General features: G+C 39.4%; 1 protein-coding gene across 1 annotated transcript in view; it reads right to left on the reverse strand.

The window, feature by feature from the left end:
* Positions 1–3,562: 3,562 nt before the first annotated feature.
* The window catches only part of LOC128666739 (zinc finger protein 300), a 41,693-nt gene continuing 32,546 nt past the window's right edge, over positions 3,563–12,709 (reverse strand). Inside the window, exon 5 of the mRNA XM_053721496.1 lies at positions 3,563–6,717. Coding sequence (XP_053577471.1) covers positions 6,077–6,717 — 641 coding nt within the window. The 3' untranslated portion in view covers positions 3,563–6,076. The remainder of the gene's footprint in view (positions 6,718–12,709) is intronic.

Here is a 12,709-nt window from a genome sequence, read left to right on the forward strand (position 1 = left end):
GTTAAAATAATTACAAAATTACCTGTAAAATAAATCCTAACCTAAGTTACAATTAAACCTAACACTACACTATCAATAAATAAATTAAACTACCTACAATTATCTACAATTAAACCTAACACTACACTATCAATACATTAATTAAATACAATACCTACAAATAACTACAATTAAATAAACTAACTAAAGTACAAAAAATAAAAAAGAACTAAGTTACAAAAAATAATAAAATATTTACAAACATTAGAAAAATATTACAACAATTTTAAACTAATTACACCTACTCTAAGCCCCCTAATAAAATAACAAAGACCCCCAAAATAAAAAAATGCCCTACCCTATAATAAATTAAAAAAAGTTCAAAGCCTTACCTTACCAGCCTTGAAAAGGGCCCTTTGCGGGGCATGCCCCAAAGAATTCAGCTTTTTTGCCTGTAAAAAAAACACATACAATCAGCCAATCGGATTGAACTCGCATTCTATTGGCTGTTCCGATCAGCCAATAGAATGCGAGCTCAATCTGATTGGCTGATCAGATCAGCCAATCGGATTGAACTTGATTCTGATTGGCTGATTCCATCAGCCAATCAGAATTTCCCTACCTTAATTCCAATTGCCTGATAGAATCCTATCAGCCAATCGGAATTCGAGGGACGCCATCTTGGATGACGTCCCTTAAAGGAACCGTCATTCTTCAGTTGGACGTCGTCAGAAGAAGATTGATCCGCGCTGGAGGTCTTCACGATGGAGCCGTTCCTCATCGGATGAAGATAGAAGATGCCGCTTGGATCAAGATGGTTGCCGGTCTGGATCGCCTCTTCTTCCCGGATAGGATGAAGACTTTGGAGCCTCTTCTGGACCTCTTCAGCCGCAGGATTATGGATCGCCAGCCCCCGCTTGGGTTGGATGAAGATTTTGGAGCCAGGACCGATCGGTGATACCCGGTGAGGTGAAGATAAGGTAGGAAGATCTTCAGGGGCTTAGTGTTAGGTTTATTTAAGGGGGGTTTGGGTTAGATTAGGGGTATGTGGGTGGTGGGTTGTAATGTTGGGGGGGGGTATTGTATGTGTTTTTTACAGGCAAAAGAGCTGAATTTCTTGGGGCATGCCCCGCAAAGGGCCCTGTTCAGGGCTGGTAAGGTAAAAGAGCTTTAACTTTTTAATTTAGAATAGGGTAGGGCATTTTTTTATTTTGGGGGGCTTTGTAATTTTATTAGGGGGCTTAGAGTAGGTGTAATTAGTTTAAAATTGTTGTAATATTTTTCTAATGTTTGTAAATATTTTATTATTTTTTGTAACTTAGTTCTTTTTTATTTTTTGTACTTTAGTTAGTTTATTTAATTGTAGTTATTTGTAGGTATTGTATTTAATTAATGTATTGATAGTGTAGTGTTAGGTTTAATTGTAGGTAATTGTAGGTATTTTATTTAATGTATTTATTGATAGTGTAGTGTTAGGTTTAATTGTAACTTAGGTTAGGATTTATTTTACAGGTAATTTTGTAATTATTTTAACTATTTTAGCTATTAAATAGTTCTTAACTATTTAATAGCTATTGTACCTGGTTAAAATAAATACAAAGTTACCTGTAAAATAAATATAAATCCTAAAATAGCTATAATATAATTATAATTTATATTGTAGCTATATTAGGGTTTATTTTACAGGTAAGTATTTAGCTTTAAATAGGAATAATTTATTTAATAAGAGTTAATTTATTTAGTTATATTTAAATTATATTTAACTTAGGGGGGTGTTAGGGTTAGACTTAGCTCTAGGGGTTAATCCATTTATTACAGTAGCGGCGAGATTCGGTCGGCAGATTAGGGGTGAATAATTGAAGTTAGGTGTCGGCGATGTTAGGGAGGGCAGATTAGGGGTTAATACTATTTATTATAGGGTTATTGAGGCGGGAGTGAGGCGGATTAGGGGTTAATAACTTTATTATAGTAGAGGTGCGGTCCGCTCGGCAGATTAGGGGTTAATAAGTGTAGGCAGGTGGAGGCGACGTTGAGGGGGGCAGATTAGGGGTTAATAAATATAATATAGGGGTCGGCGGTGTTAGGGGCAGCAGATTAGGGGTACATAGGGATAATGTAGGTAGCGGCGGTTTACGGAGCGGCAGATTAGGGGTTAATTATTGTAGGTAGCTAGCTATATTAGGGTTTATTTTACAGGTAAGTATTTAGCTTTAAATAGGAATAATTTATTTAATAAGAGTTAATTTATTTCGTTAGATTTAAATTATATTTAACTTAGGGGGGTGTTAGGGTTAGACTTAGCTCTAGGGGTTAATCCATTTATTACAGTAGCGGCGAGATTCGGTCGGCAGATTAGGGGTTAATAATTGAAGTTAGGTGTCGGCGATGTTAGGGAGGGCAGATTAGGGGTTAATACTATTTATTATAGGGTTATTGAGGCGGGAGTGAGGCGGATTAGGGGTTAATAACTTTATTATAGTAGCGGTGCGGTCCGCTCGGCAGATTAGGTGTTAATAAGTGTAGGCAGGTGGAGGCGACGTTGTGGGGGGCAGGTTAGGGGTTAATAAATATAATATAGGGGTCGGCGGTGTTAGGGGCAGCAGATTAGGGGTACATAAGTATAACGTAGGTGGCGGTCGGCAGATTAGGGTTAAAAAAATGTAATCGAGTGGCGGCGATGTGGGGGACCTCGGTTTAGGGGTACATAGGTTGTTTATGGGTGTTAGTGTACTTTAGAGCAGTGGCGGCGATGTGGGGGACCTCGGTTTAGGGGTACATAGGTTGTTTATGGGTGTTAGTGTACTTTAGAGCACAGTAGTTAAGAGCTTTATAAACCGGCGTTAGCCCAGAAAGCTCTTAACTACTGACTTTTTTCTGCGGCTGGAGTTTTGTCGTTAGATTTCTAACGCTCACTTCAGCCACGACTCTAAATACCGGAGTTAGAAAGATCCCATTGAAAAGATAGGATACGCAATTGACGTAAGGGGATCTGTGGTATGGAAAAGTCGCGGCTGAAAAGTGAGCGTTAGACCCTTTAATGACTGACTCCAAATACCAGAGGGCGGTAAAAACCAGCGTTAGTGAAATCGTTTGAATGTGCCTATTTTTTTCAATTTGAGGGATATTTGGGGCACAATAATTTTAAAATTCCACAGTAAAAAGTCCCCATAATTTGTAATATTGTAGAGGGGTCATTGTGTGAGATAGTTCTGGTGAATATTTAGTGGCACAATGGGGAATTTTGTTTTTAACGCTTAAAGAAATGCTGGAAAATGACTATTTTTTTTAATTTGAGTGACATTTATAAAAAAAATGCTTTTTGTATTCATTAAAACATTTCTTATTAGCATATATGTATGGTACAGCCTTTAAAAGTCTTAAGAAAGTGCTAACAAATAAGTGTCTGATAGCTTGACTACTGTTTTAAACCTGTCTGATAGCTCCAAAACAGTGTCTGATAGCTTGACTTGAATTTTTCAACTGTCTGATAGCTTGACTCCAGTACATAATGTGCTGGTCTATAAAACAGAAGCCGATAGCTGCTTGACCATCAGTTCTAAAAGAAGCAATCAATGCACCAAAACCGTTTTCTAATCTTTATTAGCAGATGAAAATATCTTTCAAATACAGTTATTACACATTACACCAAACAATACATTTTTATGTACAGGTAAAGGATATTTTTTAGTTCATATTTGCATGAAACACATACAAAATCACCTTGATACTACACTAGATCACAATATGTTATATCAAATATAAAGAATAAAATTATTTAAATTGTAAGTGCCCCTATATTACTTGTATATATTGGGAGCTTTGCTATATGCTCTTCAAAGAATTAAAGGGATGCAATAGTAAAAAAAAAGATGTAAAAAAGTTAAATATCAGTTGTGTACCGCCTACTAATGCTCATGGTCGGCAGTTACTTTCTACTAATGCTTATTGGCTGATAGGTATCGCCTGCAAATGCTTATTGGCTGATAGGTATCACCTGCTAATGCTTATTGGCTGGTAGGTATCACCTGCAAATGCTTATTGGCCGATAGGTATCACCTGCAAATGCTTATTGGCTGGTAGGTATCACCTGCAAATGCTTATTGGCTGGTAGGTATCACCTGCAAATGCTTATTGGCTGATAGGCAGGTACCGCCTTCTAATATTCATTAGCTGACAGGTGCCTCCTACTAGAGTACATTGGCTGATAGGTACCTCATGTAAATGCCCATTGGCCAATGCTTGTTGACTTCTGCTAATGCTTGCTGACCAATAGGCACTACTTTCCACTGGAACTCATTGGCTGACAGGTACTTCTCACTTATGCTTATTGGCTTTCACATGGGAAGTAAAACATTAAGTACGGTGTCTGTTTTAATCTTCTCTAGAAGAGCGTTAAATGTTTTTGGAGACTTTACTAGTGTATAAACTATATTGGTCTAGTTTTATAATAATTTTATGTCCATGGATAAGGAGTATCCCCTTTGGACCATTGCTTATGGCTGGTTATTACTGCTTGAGTTGGTGTAACTATTGTCTGTACATGGGATAACATCTTGTATGCTGCCTAGATATGGCATTACATTATATGTATACATAGAAGGGACAATGACTAGGAAATAACCAAGTCTTTGAGTTTTGTCTTGGGTCACAGTCCCAGATTTTTTTTAATCTAGAAATGCCTCTGGTTACACAGAAAACTGGCTTAAGGTAAGCTCAGGGGGGTCCTGTAATAGGTTGAGCAGGAATCACGTGAGGTCTTTATATATCGTACAGCGACTGCCACTAATTCTAGAATCAAACATCTTCACGATACCAGAGTACTGGCAGCACATCAACAAGTCCAGAGGAGTAACCAATGTGTAGTAGCAATTTAACAAAACTTATAGTTATTCATATTTTTATTTACATGATTTTTTTAAAATTGTCTTTCAGCTACAACAAACCAATAACAATTACTTCCTCCATGTTCTTGTGTAGCAAAATGGTGCCCGGATAGCTAGGGTCTTTAGCGTATATCACTGGAAATCATTACACATTTTCCGTTTATAAATTATCTAATATTTTTCCCTGCTGAAAGCTTGTTTAATACACAATATGTACAATAATGGTGTCCAAAACTTGCCATTAAACCAATTTATCTGCATTCCGCAAGTTTTCTGTACTCATTTCATGGACATAAATCTAAGTTTTCTAAAGTGTAGAAAACAAAACATATCCATAATCTTTTAAATCCAAGTTATGATAATCCCCTACCTAGTATGTGCTAAAAATAATAAAAAAAGATAAAAATATTCTCAATTTCACATAAAATACAGATATTTATCAGTTCATTAAAGCTTCATAACTATAGAAACAGCAAGCGTGTACCTACACACATTAGCTAAAGCGCAATCAGATGAAAGGATATGAACTAGACATTTGTATTGGAACTTTCTGAGAGGAAACAAATACCGGATGACAGCCACCAGCATTTTCGGAGCCGGCGGTCTTCTTGTGAAAGTGCAACGCACTGAGATCTGGATTTGCGCAGAAAATAACTTAATGCTACTAGGGCCAGCATCTTCTGCATTTGATTCCTCCAGAAAACTCTGAATGCACATGTCTAATATAACATTATTTACTATATAAATACATGTAGACCATGCCCCTGTTTGGCGAAGACCACGTCTGAATATACATTACAGGAAAACATGGACCCTTCTATAAGAGTTTTTATTATCTGAAACCAGACTTTGATGTAATTGCCACACACACAAGCAAGATGTGTGAGTTCTTCTCCATTTGAGCTCACTAGTGAGAGCCCTACATTTTAGGGGAAAAAAAAGGAATGGCTTCTGTAATGTGAGCATTTTATGATGTATACACATTTTTATTGTTTTATAAGAAACCTTTGTAAGTTGAGGCAAAAACGTGTGGTTGTATACTATAAGACAAACTTTCTGGAGTGTAGTAAGCATCTCGTATACAGAGAAATCAATCAGGACCTCTAAGTTTGTTTTCTGATGTAGAACCAGATATGTCTTAATAGAAGCTCTCTCCTAATCTCTTCTGCATAATGTCCACAGACAGTTGCAGCAAGTCCAAGAAAATCTCATGCCTACTCTTTAATATGAGTTTTCTGGTGCAAGTTTAGATTGGTCCTTTGAGTGAAGCTTTTCCCACATTCATTGCAAACATACGGCTTTTCTCTTGTGTGAGATTTATAATGTTTAACCATGTGCCAATTGGTGGCAAAACCTTTGCCGCATTCAGAGCAAATATATGGTTTTTCTCCTGTGTGACTCATTTGGTGTTTAATTAAAGCTGATGACTGATAAAAGCCTTTGCCACATTCCTGGCACACGTAAGGCCTCTCTCCGGTATGGCTTCTTATGTGCACGGTCAGATGGGACTTCCTGTAGTAGCATTTTCCACAAATATGGCAAGAATGTGGCTTATTTACCACAATCTGTTTCCTAATTTTATTACACGTGCACAGCATCCCTCTTAACGGTGCCGTATTATGATCTACACAGATCGCTATGTGGCTGCCCTGCTTCGCAGTGCTGAGGGAGTCATCCATTTTAATGATGCCCGTTGTGAACTGTACATTATTATTGCTGCCAAATCCCGAATTTACTGCGTAAGTTACAGGAGCAGGAGCGAGATTTCCTTTCACACACGGTGTTGATGGCTTAGGCACAATTAATTCAATGTTGTTTTTAACTCTTTGAGACTGATGTCCGGCCATTGTGCCCTCTGAAAAAAAGGTGTTGGAGTCATTATTCATACCCAGCTTTTCATCTGTTGGAAAACCAATATTAAATGATAATTCTACCAATAACATTAACGATAAAGTCTTTATAGAAAAGGTAATCTTAAGACGTTGCTATAAGGAACTACACAATAATATAAATGTATAAAACAGATGGGGGCAGGATTTACATGATAAACTATTATAACATGTACGCTTACAGATATTTTCTCCATTTCTCTCTTTTCTAATTACTAGGAGGAAACGGCTAATATTTTCCTTTTAAAATGTATAGTTGTCCAATGGTTTGCAAGTAGTAGGGACCTGGAAAACCTCAATTATCACACCTACTAACTAGTTCAAACGTAGGATGTGTATCTAAACAGTAGAACAAACCTGGAGTATCTAGCGTGAAACACGTCAGGGCTCTACTCATATGCAGTGAATTTCTTCCGTTTACCATTGTTACTAATGGTGCAATGATCTAACGCTCTCCTCTTTAGTGAGAATATTTTAGAGGTCAGTATTGTGAAGTCCCTAAAAGTCATTTTTATCAAGGCAAATTTTTATCTCGCTATGCATGTTCTGGGCGAGGAGACACGCCTACACTAAAATATAATGATAAAAAGCTTCCTCTGTAAATTTTTTCCTTGCAAGTGAGTTGTTTTTATTTGGGCCCTAAGCTTTCTTTTGTTGCGTTGGCCTCGCTTACATAAAAAAAATAATCTAGTGGGTATTTATAGGTTGAACTCGAAGGACTTTTTTTTTTTTTTTTTTTTTAAACCTAATCTACTATGTTACTAGATAATTTAATGTTGCCCTTATCAAAAAACAAAAGATGATAGACACGTCCAATCAAGTTATTGATCTAAATGTATTTCCAGATTACCTGTTTCATATTGCCATTATTAATGATTAATAAGATGGTTCTTCTAGAATAAGGAACGCTGAGGCAACTGGTATGTAGGGAAACTGAGAGAATAGGAAAGTAGATTCTAATAAACACCAAATTAACTTAATACTGTCCTCCGGGAACTACAGGTCTACAACACCACCTATTATACAGACATCCGGAGCCCAAGAAGAAAATACAAAATGGACATAATACAAATACTTGTAGCTAAAAAAGCACAAACGTAGTAAACTGGCCAGAATCTGTCGTCTCGCTGACGCTTCATTTGTGTTTTTTTTTTTAGCATTTTTTATGGTTCTTCAGTAAAAGTGTTTTTATAGTTTTAGAACAAAAACATAAATTTATACTTACCAGATAAATTCCTTTCCTTACTGGCAGGGAGAGTCCACGCCTTTATTCCTTACTGTTGGAAAATAAAACACCTGGCCACCAGGAGGAAGCAAAGACACCCAAGCCAAAGGCTTACATATCCCTCCCACTTCCCCTATCCCCAGTCATTCTACCGAGGGAACAAGGAAAAACAGGAGAAACATTAGGGTATAAAAGGTGCCAGAAGAAATAATATAAAAAGGGAGCCGCCCATCAAAAAATAAATTACGGGCGGGGTCGTGGACTCTCCCTGCCAGGAAGGAAAGGAATTTATCTGGTAAATTATGTTTTCCTTCCATAAGGCAGAGAGTCCACAACTTCATTCCTTACTGTTGGGAACCAATACCCAAGCTCCAGAGGCCACTGAATGAATAACGGGAGGAACAGAAGTAAGAGGCGGACCCCTATTCTGAGGGCACCACAGCCTGCAAAACTTGTCTCCCGAAAGCTGCTTTAGTCGAAGCAAAAACATCAAACTTGTAAAATTTAGAAAAGGTATGTAAGGAGGACCAGGTAGCCGCCTTACAAATCTGATCCATAGAGGCCTCGTTCTTAAAAGGCCCAAGAGGAAGCCACTGCTCTAGTGGAATAAGCCGCTATCCTCTCAGGAGGCTATCATCACACTGTCTCATAAGCTAAGCGGATGACACTCCTTAATCAGAAAAATAGGGAAGTCGTAGTAGCCTTCTGCCCCTTACGCTTCCCTGTATAGATGACAAACAAAGAGGAAGATTGTCTGAATTCCTTAGTAGCCTGAAGATAGAACTTTAAGGCACGAACCACATCTAGGTTGTGAAGCAAGCATTCCTTCCATGAAGGAGGATTAGGACACAAGGAAGGAACAACAATTTCTTGATTAATGTTACGATTCGACACCACCTTAAGGAGGAACCATAATTTAGTGTGTAAAACCGCCTTATTAGCATGAAAAGCCAGATAAGGGGGATCACACTGCAAAGCAGAAATCTCAGAAACTCTGCGCACAGAGGCAATAGCCAATAAAAAAAGAACCTTCCAAGATAACAATTTAATGTCAACAGTATGCATAGGCTCAAACGGAGCCTGCTGCAAAACACTAAGAACAAGATTGAGGCTCCAAGGCGGAGCCCCAGATCTAAACACAGGTCTGATTCTAGTCAGAGCCTTAACAAAGGACTGCACATCCGGAAGCTCAGCCAATCTCTTGAGCAGTAACACCAACAGGGCCAATATCTGTCCCTTCAGGGAACTAGCAGATAGACTTTTCTCCAGTCCATCCTGGAGAAAAGATAAAATTCTGGCAACCTTAACCTTATGCCAGGAAAAGCCACGCTCTTTACACCAGTACAAGTCCTCCACACTTTATGGTAGCTACGACGAGTAATTGGCCAACGAGCTTGAACCAGAGTGTTGATAACACTCAGAGAACACTCTGTTGGCTAGGACTAAGCGTTCAATCTCCATGCAGTCAGCCTCGGAGAATCTAGATATTGATGAACGAAGGGACCCTGTATCAGATCTCTGCAACAAGGTAACCACTGAGGAGATGAGGACATCCCCACCAGATCCGCAAACCACGTCCTTTGTAGCCACAATGGAGCAATCAGAATCACTGATGCCCGCTCCTGCTTGATGCGAGCCACCACACGAGGGAGAAGCGGTAATGGAGGAAAAAGATATACGAGTCTGAACCTCCATGGTACTGATAGGGCATCTATCAATTCCGCCTGAGGATCCCTCGACCCATACCTGGGTAGCTAGGTATTGAGACGGGATCCCATGAGATCTATCTCCGGCTTCGCCCATTTGCTGCATCTCTCTGCAAACACCTAGGGGTGGAGAGACCATTCCCCTGGGTGAAAGGATTGCCTGCTGAGAAGGTCTGCTTCCGAGTTGTCCATAACCGGAATGTGGATCACTGACAGTGTACATCTGTGAGTCTCCGCCCACTCTAGTATCCAAGATACTTTTCTCATCACCAAGGAACTTCTCGTTCCCCCATGATGGTTGATGTAGGCAACCGAGGTTATATTTACAGAGAGAAGTGCACTCACAGGAACAAACAACTGGCTCAATACCATTGTTAGTCTGTTCTATAGCGATTTACCACCTGGGTGTAGCTTTTTAGCCCAGTAATGCTTTTTAGAGTATATATATATATATATCAGTCTGATCCCGCCTATTACGGTCAGTCCAGCGCCAAAATACCAGGCACTTCCTCTCTGAACAAGGAACACAGCAACCCCAGACGATTGTTTTGGCCTTCATTGGGCCTTGTCAGTGAGGTGTAGCCATATTCCTCTAAGCACACTGAACAAGGAGTCCACATCTGGGAAACCAGAAGAGCCCCCAGAACCTTCAAAATATCCTTGGAGAAGTAGCTAAACCAAAACGGAAGAGGTATGAACTGGAAGTGCTGAGCCAGAAAGGAAAACATCAGGAATGGAAAATGTCCCCTGTGTATCGGACGTGAAGGTATGCATCCTTCAGGTCTATTGTGGTCATAAACTGTCCTTCCTGAACCAGAGGAAGAATTGACCGTATTGTCTCCATCTTGAAAAAGGGAACACTCAGAAACTTGTTTAGGCACTTTAGGTCCAGAATTGGATGAAAAGTGCCCTCCTCCTTTGGAACCACGAAAAAGGTTTGAATAAAACCCCAAGCCTCTTTCTGCTGTAGGTACAGGGACAATTACCCCTAGAGAGGAGAGGTCCTGTATGCAACTTTTCTGGTCTTGTGGACAGACTAGAGAATAGGAATCTGCCCCTGGGCGGATGAGACTTGAATCCTATCCTGTATCCTTGAGATACAACTTCCAGGACCCAAGGATCCTGTACATCCTGGAACCAAGCGTCTGAAACAAGAGACAGTCTGCTCCCTACTCGATCCGATCCCGGATCATGGGCCGCCCCTTCATGCCAATTTGTTCTCAGCGGGTTTCTTAGTCTGTTTGGATTTATTCCAGGACTGAGCCAGTTTCCAAGTACTCTTGGGCTGCTCAGACTTGGATGAGGGTTGCTGTCCTTTTGATTTGTCAGAACGAAAATTAGACAATTGCTGTCCCGTAAGCCTATTTTTCTTATCCTGCGGTACGAAGGCACCTTTCCCTCCAGTAACCGTAATAATGGAGTCCAGCCCTGGACAGAATAAAATCTTCCCCTTGAAAGGAAGAGAAAGGAGTCTGGATTTAGAAGTCATATCCGCAGACCAAGACTTCAACCAGAGAGCCCGGCGGGCTAGAACCGCAAAGCCAGAAGCCTTTGCATTTATGAGAATAATCTGCATATTCGCATCACAGATGAAGGAGTAAGCAATTCTTAGAGCGTTCATTCTCTCCTGAATATCCTCGAGGAAAGTCTCCACCTCAATGAGCTCCGACAGAGTGTTGCACCAGTAGGTAGCTGCTCCAGCAACCGCGACTCCAGCTGCCGCTGGTTGAAATAAAAACCCTGGCCTCCATTACATATGCAGCGTCGCCCGCAAAAGCCGGCGATGCCGGTTTTTGCGCGATTTTGGTATCCTATATACAGCGCCGCATATAAATGCGGCACGTATATTTTACCTGTCGCCCGCTATTTTTCCTCCCATAAGCTAACATGGGACCGCGTCGTAAATCGGTATCCAATATTCAGCGCAAAGACTTACGTGGCGAAAATGGAGAAATCTTACTCCATCTTTACCTCGCCATAAAAAGCAGCCATAGCAAGCCTTGCGCTGAGTATGGGAGCACCGTAACTCCCGAAAATGCCTGCAAAAAAAACTTAACACCTAACGCATGCCCAATGTCTATCTACCTGTCAACCGCAATCCCCCACCGCAATAACTAATAAAGTGTATTAACCCCTAAACCGCCATAGCCCACATAGCTTATTAAATGTATTAACCCCTAATCTGCCGCCGCCAACGTCGCTGCCACTATAATAAAGTTATTAACCCCTAAACCTAAGTCTAACCCTAACACCGCCTAACAAATATTATTTAAATAAAGCTAAATAAATTTACTATTATTAACTCAATTATTCCTATTTAAAACTAAATACTTACCTATAAAATAAACCCTAAGATAGCTACAATATAATTAATAATTACATTGTAGCTATTTTAGGATTTATTTTTATTTTACAGGCAACTTTGTATTTATTTTAACTAGGTACAATAGTTATTAAATAGTTATTAACTATTTAATAACTACCTAGCTAAAATAAAAACAAAAATTACCTGTAAAATAAATCCTAACCTAAGTTACAATTACACCTAACACTACGCTATCATTAAATAAATCAAATTAATTAAATACAATTACCTACAATTAACTAAAATTAACTAAAGTACAAAAACAAACAAACACTAAATTACAGAAAATAAAAAATAAATTACAAGAATTTTAAACTAATTACACCTAATGTAAGCCCCCTAATAAAATAAAACATCCCCCCGAAATAATAAAATTCCCTACCCTATAGTAAATTACAAATAGCCCTTAAAAGGGCTTTTTGCGGGGCATTGCCCCAAAGTAATCAGCTTTTACCTGTAAAAAAAGAAATACAACCCCCCTAACATTAAAACCCACCACCCACACACCCCTACTCTAAAACCCACCCAAACCCCCCTTAAAAAAAACTAACACTAACCCCCTGAAGATCACCCTACCTTGAGCCGTCTTCACCCAGCCGGGCCAAAGTCTTCATCCAATCTGGGCGATGTGGTCCTCCAGACGGTCCGAAGTCTTCATCCAA

This window comes from Bombina bombina, chromosome 7 (genome assembly GCF_027579735.1).
Source record: "Bombina bombina isolate aBomBom1 chromosome 7, aBomBom1.pri, whole genome shotgun sequence".
In the NCBI taxonomy this organism is placed as follows: domain Eukaryota; kingdom Metazoa; phylum Chordata; class Amphibia; order Anura; family Bombinatoridae; genus Bombina; species Bombina bombina.